Consider the following 12,427-nt stretch of genomic DNA (forward strand, 5'->3'; position numbering starts at 1 on the left):
TGAAAGAACAAAATAAAAGCAACAGCAAAATCACACTTACGTTTCAAATTTCACTCCTCGGGAAAGGGCATCTTTTCAGTCGGGATCAGGTCCGAAGTCCTTACTCGAACGAATCTGCTCATCCAACCCCGGTCCCTGTCCTTGTCAATACTCGAGAACAAAGCCTTGGTAGCCCGACGTTGGAGTTTTATTAACCCTCCCCGAAAAAGTCGGGGATGGTACAGCCGGATAAGATGATCGAGGGTGAACGACATCCCCTCGATTTTGCTCACGAAATATCGGATCAGAATAACAATCCGCCACGAAGAAGGATGGACCTGGCCTAAGGTTACCTGATACTGTCGACAGAAGTCGATAACGACGGAATCGAGAGGACCCAAAGTGAAAAGGTAAGTATATACGTTCAAAAACCCTTTCACGTGAGAAGTGATGTCTTCGTCAGGGGTAGGTATTATCACTTCTTTTTTCCCCCAATTGCAGTCCTTCTTTAACAGATCGAGATGCTTCTCAGTAATCGAACACATGTACCTCGATACCGGCTCACACCGGCCAGGGACCGATGAACCTTTATCAACTTTAAAATCTGAAGTAAGGATGCACGCCTCGGGGACATACTCCTCTGGCCGTGGCTCCGCCGGTGTCTCATCGGCGACACAATGTGAAGATGAAGCTTTCTCTTTCTGAGGAACGGTTTGCGATGTTTTCTCCATTTTTGAATCCAAAAATAAGGAGTAGAAGAAAGTGATAGAGATTTGGTAGAATTGAGGGGTCTTTTCGGAAAGAAATCACAACTTTTGTTTTGGTAGGCTGGAGAGTATAAAGAAGAAATCGGAAAATTTTAGAAGATAGAAGATGCAAAAATGGTAAAAGATAAAGGTGAGAGTTATTTATAGGTTCAAAGCGACGGCAGTTCGTTATCAGCAGTGGCCGACCACCGCCTGACATATATTAAATGCCTCAAAAGACTAAACCGACAGGACAGCTATCATGTGCGTCATGGTCGAATTTGATGGAATCGACAAGATATAATCTGATCGAGCCATTGAAAATCATATCGTTTCTCGCCATATTTCTTTCTGAGAAACGAGGGGACTATCTATATACAGTCGAAATGGATTTCAGCCTCGGCATGTCCGGTACGGTTTGAAGGGTGGTGTATCGAAGTAAGATCCCGAAGGGGGGCACGAACTAACCTAGATCCGGGGAGGCCGGTCCGTGTTGAGATCGATATCGTAATCAAACTCGAACAAGAACTGAACCATGGCGCGGGTAGATTTATCGTGCTGATAATCCAAAAACCAACCTGCATCGACCTAGAATCCATCTGAGGGCTCGAACCAGGATCGGGCTCAAACCAAGATCACGAGTTCGAGCCGAAATCAAGCTCGAACCAAAATCGTGGATTCTAAGCAAGATCGAGCTCGCAGACAAAAGCCGTTGTAATCCCACTAGAGGGAATCTTGATAGAAATTATGGAAAAGCTGATTTATCATGGGTCTCCCACTGAATGTTTATTTTATTATACTTGGAGTCAAACCCCTTCACTATAAAAGAGCTTGTTTATCATTCTGGGAGGGCATCTTTTTTAAGACTTAGACTATCACAAACTGTATTATTTCCTCTATAAGCAAGAGTGATCTTTCTAGTTTCTTAGATTGATTCTATTTTGTTAAATCCTAAATTCACTGTTCATAATTGATTTGCTGGGATTACGTTTTCTCCAATCTATATTCATCCTTTTATTTATCCTAGCATTCTGTATTAAGTTATACCACATATCTTCGGAACTACGTATAAATTCAACTCTATCCATTTTTCGGGTAAACAGGTGGTGCACTTGAAAAGTATCCAACATTGATTTGTCAACATCACTAACACAATAAAGTTTGTTAATCTGTAGGCAGATTTAAAGGGTGCTCAATTATCAGAGACAATTAGAAGAGAAGCTAAAGCATCACTCTCTGTAATAAAATCTAAAGACTGTCCCTCTAGTCAAATCTTAACCCACCTTCCTTCTTTCATTCTACTCCGAATTTACAATTAGAATCTAAATCCCCCTTGTGGTACAAAGTGCTAATTTAAATTTACAATAATGGTACCTATTCAACAAATTTTCATGACTGTTAATTGTAAAAGCCTACACATTAGAATTGTATGGTCTCTATGTTGTTACAAACAAACATGATTTTAGATATTGGGGCAGTTTGAAGCCTGAGTTTTCTCCTAAGTCATATATGGTCAAGTTGGATACTAACAATAAAAAAAGAAACTTGAGCTGAAGTACTCACATCTCCATTGACATAGCAGAACATAACTTCGTTTACCAACAAAACACTGAGGATTAAATAATGGGATAAAAGAATGAATCAATATCACTTCAGTAACGGTAAATCCAGTTCATAATAGGTATAGAAGAATGAGCATGACTGTTTGATCTTCTGGATATATACAAATCCATAAGACACGTAGTAGTTATATCAAGAAGTGTCTATATATATATATATGACGTGTAAAATTTTGTTCAAAAGAGAAATTAGATCGACTCTGCTTCTGATACCAATTGAAAGTGCAAAAGAGGGGTGAATTGAAATTTATTCATTCTTTTGCGAGGTAGTCGACTAACTTGTGTTCTAGTCAACTGATATTTTCGAAACTAAGTATAAAAAAGAAAATTGCAGAAAGTAAATGACACAGAGTGTTTTTATACTGGTTCGGATTCATGGTGAATCCTACGTCTAGTCTCCTTAGATTGCATGGGTGATCTCTTTCAAATATGAAGTGACTTAGTACAGATGGATTGATGTTGTTATACACCAACAACTTTTTGATCACTTTGTTCTTCTCTCTTATGGTTGATACAATGCCTCACCAGTGTTCTTTTCTCTCTCTCTTCTCTTCTTAATTATACAAGAAATCTATGACAAACTACAATGCTTGTTTTAAGTAGAACAAAGAGATTGATTTTGGTTTGATCAAAGTATATGAATCCTTGGCGCCTTCTGTACAATATATATGGCGAGTTGACTCCCATTCTTTATAGCGTGATAGTGAAATAATTGAGCAGCAACCCAAGGGAGTTGATTTTTCAGAATTAATCAAGATGATTTTATTTCAGAAATAGAATAGACTTTTTCTTTCGTTGCTTCCTTGATTTCCTTTTCCTTGTGGGTCGATGGAGAGAATATTTTCAGAGGATCTTCTATACTGATTGATTGATTCTTTCCATAAATGATTCACGTGATTGATTGATGCCTTCCATAAATGATCCACGCGATTGATCTTCTATATTGATTGATTGATCATCTTATGCTGATTATTTATGCATTCCATAAATGGTTGATTCGAATATCCAGTTTTCATAGAACGCGCGGTTACAACTTGATTTTTGCTTCCATATCTTTTCTTTGAGTCTTTTCCATTCTTATGACATCCTTTGGAATTGGTTTCCTGTAAGTTGAATTAAGTTATTGTCTATCATTAAAATCCAAATCTAACAATCTCCCCATTTTTGATGATGACAAAAAAAAACTTAATTCATTTAACTTCTATGTTCTAGTCAGCTCCCCTCAATTTGGTGTGAGGTAAATTGAGTACTTGGAGTTGACTCCCCATCATCCAGATGGCAGTAGTTGTCTTTTCTCAATCGACTGAGCCGTATTCTGCAAGTTAGTATAAATGTATTGCAGTCATCCACAAAGTATCCAATGTGTAAAAGGATAATCGCAGAAGTCCAAAGTAGAACATATTTAAACCCTACAACTTGAGATCTTCTATGAGTCTTATTCATAGTTAGCTTCTCCTTTGATAGGACTCATATTGTTCCAAGGATTCCACCAGCTTTGGGACTCTTGTCTCTGATTGAATTATCCGTATCTTCTTGAGCAACAACCATTATCACATATAGCAGCCTTTTTTCACCAAACTCGGACCTGGGTAACTTTGAGATAAAGTTACTGTCTTTTACAAACATACAATTATCAACATGAGGAACTGGTCCTTTATCCTGAGGAGCTGGTTCTTTAGAACAGTTAAACAGCTGCGTTGAGGACCTGGTTCTTTGAGCATTTAGACATACTTTGTTAATCATTAAAATTTCAATACTCAACAGTTAGATCCAAAAATAATTTTAAATTTCAAATATGTACTAATTATGCAAAAAAATTAATAATCATGGTTTTCTAAATTTACGAAACAATTGGAGAAAATGATTATATTCTACACCTTTATTTTTTGCCCCAAATTGATATTTCTTTTACAATATTTTAAAGCAATTTTGATATATACACACATATTAAATGCACTTAATTATTCCAATATGTCATACTGTGGGGTTACATGAATAAGATCGGAAGATCTATATACAAATATCCAGCCATATTCATTATTTATTTTTTATATATATATAATAGTCGATATATATATATGTATATATATATCGACTATTTTAAGTTTTAACAGTTGGATGGACGGTTATTTAGGTTAATTCTACTTTCCTTTTTAGTTGCATATACGAAATCGAAAGGAAATAGCTGGGGCCTCGAACATTTATGACCCGAACCTATCACCAGGCTAGGATGTCATGGGCTTGCCCAACCCAAAGTTCTACGGAAGGATATTTGGGCTTTGTGGGCGTGTCTGCTTTAACTGATTCCCGTAAATGCCCCTTTTTAGGTTACTATTTAGATTTTGCCCCTATTTTAAACAGTTGTATAAATGGAGGCACATGAGAATTAACATTTCTGGACAATGTTAGACTTGGATCTAACGTTTGCTTGCAACTGTTTTCTGATAAAAATACAATTACTTTTGACGATGATACAATATCTTTGTTGATTGTATTCTACTCGTAAACTTTCCGAAAATACCTTTGTTCCGTAATTATTTTTACATCTTACATATATCTTTGAAAGCTATAGGCCCGGAACTTCTTGAAATATTTTTGAAATTCTTGACTGGGAATAATTCATAATTTCGCATGTCAATTCGGGTCTATTGTCATCCTTCGGTGCAGATGATGGTAGCTTAATTTGTAACGATGTGCGGAAATATCTGTATTTCGACGCCTATTTTACCTGTTGAATTCAACAACAACACCCCCCACTATAATCCCACTAGTGGGGTCTGGGAGGGTAGTGTGTACGCAGACCTTACCCCTCCCTACCCTGGGTAGAGATGCTGTTTCCAAATGACCCTCGACATCCTTCCCTCCAAGAACTTCCCACCTTGCTCTTGGGGTGACTCGAACTCACAACCTCTTGGTTGAAAGTGGAGGGTGCTTACCGTCAGAGCAACCCACCTTGTCTACCTGTTGAATTCAATTTGAGCGAATTCCTTCCCTTTTATGCTTTCTTTCGCTGTTTAATCTAGTTAACGTTGATTTTTGATCATTTTTAGTTGTTCAGAGTTTGGGGTTCATTTGGACTTATCTTGAGCTGATTGAATCTTCTTCTTTTGTGGTAATATTGATGTTAAAATGGAGGTTTAATGGTGGACAGATGGTGTTTTTTTAGTGTAAATATTGTATAACTGGTGTTTATACACGCTTATACAATATCATATGATTGTGTATAACTGTATATATTTGTGTATATCTATAGTTATAATTTTTTTTATTATTTTTTTTTATGTATAAGGGTGTGTATATATATATTGTCAGTATATAATAGGTATCCACAGAAGTTGGACACTTTCTTCTCTTCTTTTCTTTTTCTTATTTTTCTGGTATCCATTATTATACATTTCATATACAAAGTTATACATCATTATGTATGTACTGCACATGTGCAGCTAAAACTGAAAATTATAAGTTATGAATTTGCAGAAACTTTTAATTTTTGTTTTTGATTTTTGCTATTTGGAACTTGGAGAAGAAGAGAATTTGAGGTTTTCGAGTTGTATTATATATGGTTTTGCATTTTTTGTAGTTGAAATAGTAATGGATATAAACTTGGGAAGAAAAATGAAATTTTCACGCTTGAAGATATATGCAGAATAGAAAACCAAAAAAGATACTCTTTCTTCTAAACATTGGTCTATTATCTTTAGGCTATAGATTTGCAAAGATATAATTGGGCTATTATGTTGCAATGTAAGTGTGTGAGCTGTACTTATGTGTAATTTTCACTAGGGGAATTGAGTTAGCGGTAACAAACTACTACTACAACAACAATCCAATATAATCTCACTAGTGGGGTCTGGGGAAAGTAGTTTGTACGCAGATCTTACCCCTACCCTGAGGTAGAGAAGCTGTTTCCGATAGACCCTCGTCTCCCTCCCTCCAAAAAGTCCCCACCTTGCTCTTGGGGTGACTCGAACTCACAATCTCTTAGTTGAAAGTGGAAGGCTACTCTTGTCTAGCGGCAACAAACTAATCGCTTGATTAATTACCAGCTTTCATCTTTTCCCTGGTCTTGCACACGCTAATATACTTACCTGAAGAACCAAATTTTATGGTACAAACATGCAATCATAGAAAGTGTACTAGCAACATCAGAGAGAAAAGAAAAGGCAATGTAACAAAACAATAACCGATTGTTTAGGTTGATAAAAGAGCATGAAATTCCATTTTATTAAAAGGTTAGGACAATACGAGAAAATTAAATTATTTTGATGTCCCCCCCCCCTGATTTGAAGCTTATGCTGGGTATGAACTTCAGACACACATCAAAATCAAGCTTCAAGTTTAAGATATGCCTTTATAATTCCCATCATTTCACTCCCGGGAAACCGGCCAAGACAACCTCTTGCAGCTGCTATTTCACTGAACTTGTCAACAGAATCACCAGCAAGAAACTGAAGCTTCTTATTTTTGTATTCTTCAATCCTTTTATCAGTATCTAAGTCTTCGCCAGCTTGGACGGATGGAAGGGGAAATGGATCAAGGGAAATACCTGACAGGACAGTTTCTCCGCCCAAAACACTCACAAAGTCTTTTAAACTACACAATGCAAATGGAACTGGTTCAAAGCTGTGATCTCCATATTCTACAGGTGTGGAATGGTCTCCAGTGACACAAAGGTAGTAGTTGAATTTCCCCCTTGACTCTGCTTCCCAAAGAAGCCTAGCTAATTGTCCTATAGCATGATCAACAGCTTCCAGTCCTTTCACTTTGAATACGCTCGCTTTATCATGACCTGCATCGTCAATTGCCTGCAAATCCAATAATGAACATATAACCATCAACCTCACCAGAGAAAAAAGAGAATAGGAACTAGCACCAAAAAAGCATATGATCCTTTGCACAAGTTGACGTAAAGCAGCATAAAAAAATTACTCTAAATTACTCAAAAACAATTACTCTAAACTTGCTAAAACAATCAAATGTCAATGCTGTGATTCTTCTATATGCTTTTGTTACTCCTATCGAAACTGCTATGCTAAATATGGAATCTAAAAAACACGATGAAGGGATGGACCTTCCTAAGAGAAATCCTCCCATGAGCTGTTACAAGAAAATTGACTTTTGCCAACAATTGAAGCATCAAAAGAAAAAGATAAAAAGATCTTTTCAAGCTCAGAGCATATTGAGAATCAAACTCTGGGAGATACCTTAATGTGAAGGAATCCAAAATCATAGCCATCAAATCGACCAGGCTTGTGCTCATCTTCCCCGGGTACAAAAACATTGGAACAAGATTGCAGAGGTGCCGACAGTGCCTTGGCTATGGCAGTTGCTTTTGATGTTAATAATGTCCTATAGTCTCCTGTCGCTCCAGGAGCTTCCAGAATATCAATCCCCAGTGACAAACCCAAGCCAGCAATAATCTTGGTAGGAGCTACCATGCATGGCCAGAGACCATGTATCCTTTCAAATGGAGCAACCTACAGCATATAACAAATAAAACTGAGAATATAAGGCTCCAACCAGAAGAAAAATGACTTTCTTTCTTTCTAATATGTCCTAAGCTGAATGGTTAGCGGCGAAATTCCAAGTTAGTTATCATAACAATGCATGCAAAACTCCCACAAAAAAAAAACTCACAGACGCTAAAAACATGCACTCCTTGTACCTCAATTCGAATGCCACACCCTCGTAAAAGAACCAGATTTGCAACATTCTTTCCTTCTGCTGCCCTTTTTGCATTCAACGGATGGGCAAGCAAAATGCGTGAAATTTCTTTAGACAGTTCATTGACAACTGCAGCTGTGTGTTTTGCTTCATCTGTATCATCAAGAGGCTGTGCTTGTAAAAGTAAGCGGTTGTCTTTCAATGGGTCAGTTCCTGATATATTTCCACTGAGTTTTGGTCCCTTGACAACCACTCCACATCTATGCTCCGTAGCATACCTACAATTAAACATTGGATATTGCTCTTTTCTTCACTAATGGGTATTATGTAAAGCTCATATTCCAGATGCAGCAGACAAGAGCAACTATAATAAGAAACGCTTGCAAACTATTTCAGTAGAGATAGTACACTACTGAGTAACAACAATTTCTCTCATAAGAATATTTTTTGAGGAAAAAATAAATCAAGCCTAGTAGGCAGCAGACATACAAAAAATATAACTAAACCCTGGTGGATAAGATATGATTATGCACATCAGCAACAAATAACGGACAAAGAGTTCAAGCAAAGGGGCCATTTCTACCTGACTCTAATTTCATATTCGGGGAAAGAAGGCAACTTCATTCCATCTAATGCTGCACAAAGAATTGGTCCTTCTTCTTCAAAATGCCTATCAGCCCTCCTGCTAACAACTATTCCTGTTTCCTCATCCAGTGTAGCAAAGTTTGACTTGTATTGAAAAAATAAAATATAAGTCAAAGACAACACTTTCACCTCATATACAAAGAGAAGTACCAAAAATTAGAGTAAAATTTATTACAGTATAGGTTCAACGGTTAGCAAATGATAGTGCTGTGCATATATCTTGTTATTCATACTAGCATAGATGAGAACAATTTCTCAGACTAATGTCCCACTCCCAATAATGTCTCAGACACTGGTCCCTCTCTCAACCCCGGTGAAAGAGAAAATGCAGAACACATGACAATATTTGAGAAACCCTGTCGTTAATTGCCACAAACACAATGTGCAAAAAAGGTAGCCGAGGAGGAGATATAGTTACTGCTCGTAGTTCAAAGAACAGTGTCTGTGAGCAAGCTCGCTATTTACTCAAAAGATATGGCGTGCCCTGTGGTTCTCTTCAATCTATCTACCAGTTCTTCTCTTTTTATTTGGGCCTACTGAGTTCAGGGGTAGTTAACATAGGGCGAGAAGAATTAAGACATTACATTACCTATATAGATATACCATATGTACATACACATATAACAGCTCTAAGAGACAAAGAAAGGTGCATACCTTAAATGCAATATCCCCTGGTGACATTGCCAACCCGGCACCCATCGACTCAAATGCACCCCTTCCTCGGTAATATACCCTAGGGTCATAGCCCAGCAAAGAAAGATGTGCTGTATCACTTCCACAACCCAAGCCAACTTCAACAGGATCCATCAGACCATTAACTCCGGCAGATGCTATGGCATCCAAAATTGGTATTTTGGCTGCTTGAAGCGAGGTTTTATAACCAAATCTTGGCAGAGAGACATCTCCCAAACCATCAATAAGCACAAAGGCAACTCTTCGCTTCGGCTGCTCCAAGTTAACCATTCTTCTGTACGGCTAAGGCCTATTCGCTGTCTTCCCTAAACAGGCACAGCTCAGAGCCTCAACTTATAAGTATTAAAACCTGTACGTAAAGAAAGGGAATACATCAACTATCCTACTTCAAAAAAGGAATAACGTTTCTGACAACTAGTTCACAAGCTGGATACGTAGATATTTCCATGAAGATATAAGGAATCAAATTGGATTTGCAATCACCTATTTCTCTACGACTATTGCACAATCTACTTTTACTAATTACAACACATGGATGCGCTCAAGTTATGATTTAAAGTTTTCGTACAGAACACATGGATGGGCTTACAAAAAAAATGTAACAGAAGAAGAGATCGTATATCCATACATAAATGCACCGAAGGTCAAAAGGAATGATAAACCAAATAAAAGTGTTCAAATATACTCAGTATGAAAACACCAACTATGCAAAAATTATGATCATAGGAACATTAGAAACTCAAAAGAATGAAACAGAAACCTTGAATGATTACCTTATCAGAAACTAAGACATATTTCTAGGCAAATTGCAGTGGGTACCCTGTCTCCAAAAATTTGCTTATATTTTACAGAGTTTTAAATGGATTAATACCAAATCCATCACTATGTGATTTCGAGTTCGAGCAAAAACTAAGACACTAAAAAAAAAAGATGACAGGAAGTGGTCATACATACACAAGCCAAGTAGACATTGCAAGAAAGAGGTGAATAAGTTAACAATTATCTGATGATGACAGAGTTCATCGAAGGATATATGATGCATAATAGAAGATTAACCTTTATTGATGTATTAAGTATTATATTGAGAGGTAGAACAAAAATATCACCGTGACGAATTCCAAAGACCATATTAGGGGAATACACAAGTAAAGCCATCAAACCTGTTAATACACTGGAAGTGATATCCATTCAGGGATATTGTATCACAATTTTACTTATGCTGCCCGTAAACACTCATTAAAAAAAATACGACTACAAATAATTAATAGGGAAAAGCAACATGCATATGTGAAATCTAACTACACCATCATAACAAGCATGTCTAGAGAGAACCATGTAAATCTATCTACTGGTATCAAGACAATCATAGGTACTAGTTTCTACTTTCTTAGCAAAGTACCTTTCAAAGAAACTGCCATATCACTACATATAGAGCAAAGTAGAGAATCAAGTAGCAAAACTCTCACTAAGGCAACAAAAGCATTACAATATTATGCCCAAGCAACAAACATACAAATATATTTCATTGAAAGACAACCCATCACCTAGCCACATCCCTCCACCTAATATATAAAAAGTATACAAGTAAACCCTGCAAAAACAACTACCTGTTTCATGTCTCATTAAAGAATCCTTGAAATCAACCCATTATTATTTGATCACCTCAAGTCATGTCTCATTAAACAACAACAACAACCCAGTATAATCCCACAAGTGGGGTCTGAGGAGGGTAGTTTGGGGAGGGTAGTGTGTACGCAGACCTTACTCCTACCCTAGTGGGGGTAGAAAGGTTGTTTCCAATAGACCCTCGGCTCAAGAAGACGAATCATGTCTCATTAAAGAACAGAGATATTAATCTTACATAAAAATCAGCCAGTTTTTTTTAATGGTAACTGGTAAGTATTCATTTTTTAATTTCATTGTAGGATGGATACTTCACCCATGGTAAGCAATTAGATGCAATTCACTTGAAGAGGCTCTCCTTTCTCTCCCCCTTCCTCTAAATTCTCCATATATCCGCACCACCTCTCCCATTCTCTCTTCCAACATTTCACACAAGGACACCTAATCGTCCCGTCATTTTGCCTAAATGACTTTGCATGATTAATAAACTCATCAACGCCTTGTATAAATTCATTCCTCAAACCCCGCCGATTAGAAATATTCATATCATACATCCATCTACGATTTCCATTTTCCAACTACATATACAAAAACAAATGCACAACAAGTTGAAATTAGTTTAGACTTTACTTACAGTTCAGTCCCTCTTCTATATTAACATAAAAGAATTAACAACAATCACAACTGATGAGAAAGGATATTTAGGCCCGTTAGGAAGTGCAATGTGTTTGAGCAATAAATAAATAGAACTCGGGAATTTATAGAATAATAATAAAGCAATTGACATCTGAATTATGAGAACGCATGATAAATTACCGGAAATAATTAATTGTTAGCAATAAAGAGGTGGACAGAAAATTACCTTTTGAGGAGAAACAACGGAAAACGGCAATGTTTCTGAAAAAAACAGTGCCTCTGCAACGAACCCTTAACCCGGAACAGAAATTCTGAAGTATTAGTAGATCAGAAATACACCATTTACTCTTTCGATATGTATTGGAGTTATAAGTATAAAGAGAATAAAATGGGAGATTGCTGAAAGTATATATTCTCACAGTCACAGATGGTGAGGCATTTATATATTCTCTCGATTTTGCTTTCTAAAAAGAAGATAGAAAAGGAGGAAAAAAAAGCAGAATTTGTAGAATATATATATATATATATATATATATATATATATATATATATATATATATATATATACATATACATACATACATACATACATACATACATACTAGTTTGTAGCGTTACACCTTAATAATGACACGTGATGATTTAAATATTTATTTATATGACGGAACAATAAAATTTAATTAATGAGAGAAATTTTATGTATAATAATAATATAATAATCATTTAAATACCGAAAAATATTACTGATTACATTAGTATAATAGTATGCGGCAAATTCCTCGCACTTGCGAGCACTGTCCAGTCCCACTATTGTCTGCTTTT

The 12,427-nt window shown here is 36.6% G+C and overlaps 1 protein-coding gene across 1 annotated transcript; it reads right to left on the reverse strand.

The window, feature by feature from the left end:
* Nucleotides 1-6,496: 6,496 nt before the first annotated feature.
* LOC104117443 (uncharacterized) lies at nucleotides 6,497-12,082 on the reverse strand. The gene is made up of 6 exons (XM_009628501.4): nucleotides 11,832-12,082; nucleotides 9,308-9,695; nucleotides 8,592-8,737; nucleotides 8,010-8,286; nucleotides 7,549-7,821; nucleotides 6,497-7,149 (listed from the first exon to the last, which is right to left on the reverse strand). Exons 2-6 carry the CDS (start codon nucleotides 9,614-9,616, stop codon nucleotides 6,670-6,672), a joined length of 1,485 nt encoding a protein of 494 aa, XP_009626796.1. The 5' UTR covers nucleotides 9,617-9,695; nucleotides 11,832-12,082; the 3' UTR covers nucleotides 6,497-6,669.
* Nucleotides 12,083-12,427: the final 345 nt, after the last annotated feature.

Source organism: Nicotiana tomentosiformis, chromosome 7 (assembly GCF_000390325.3).
Source record: "Nicotiana tomentosiformis chromosome 7, ASM39032v3, whole genome shotgun sequence".
Lineage (NCBI taxonomy): Eukaryota > Viridiplantae > Streptophyta > Magnoliopsida > Solanales > Solanaceae > Nicotiana > Nicotiana tomentosiformis.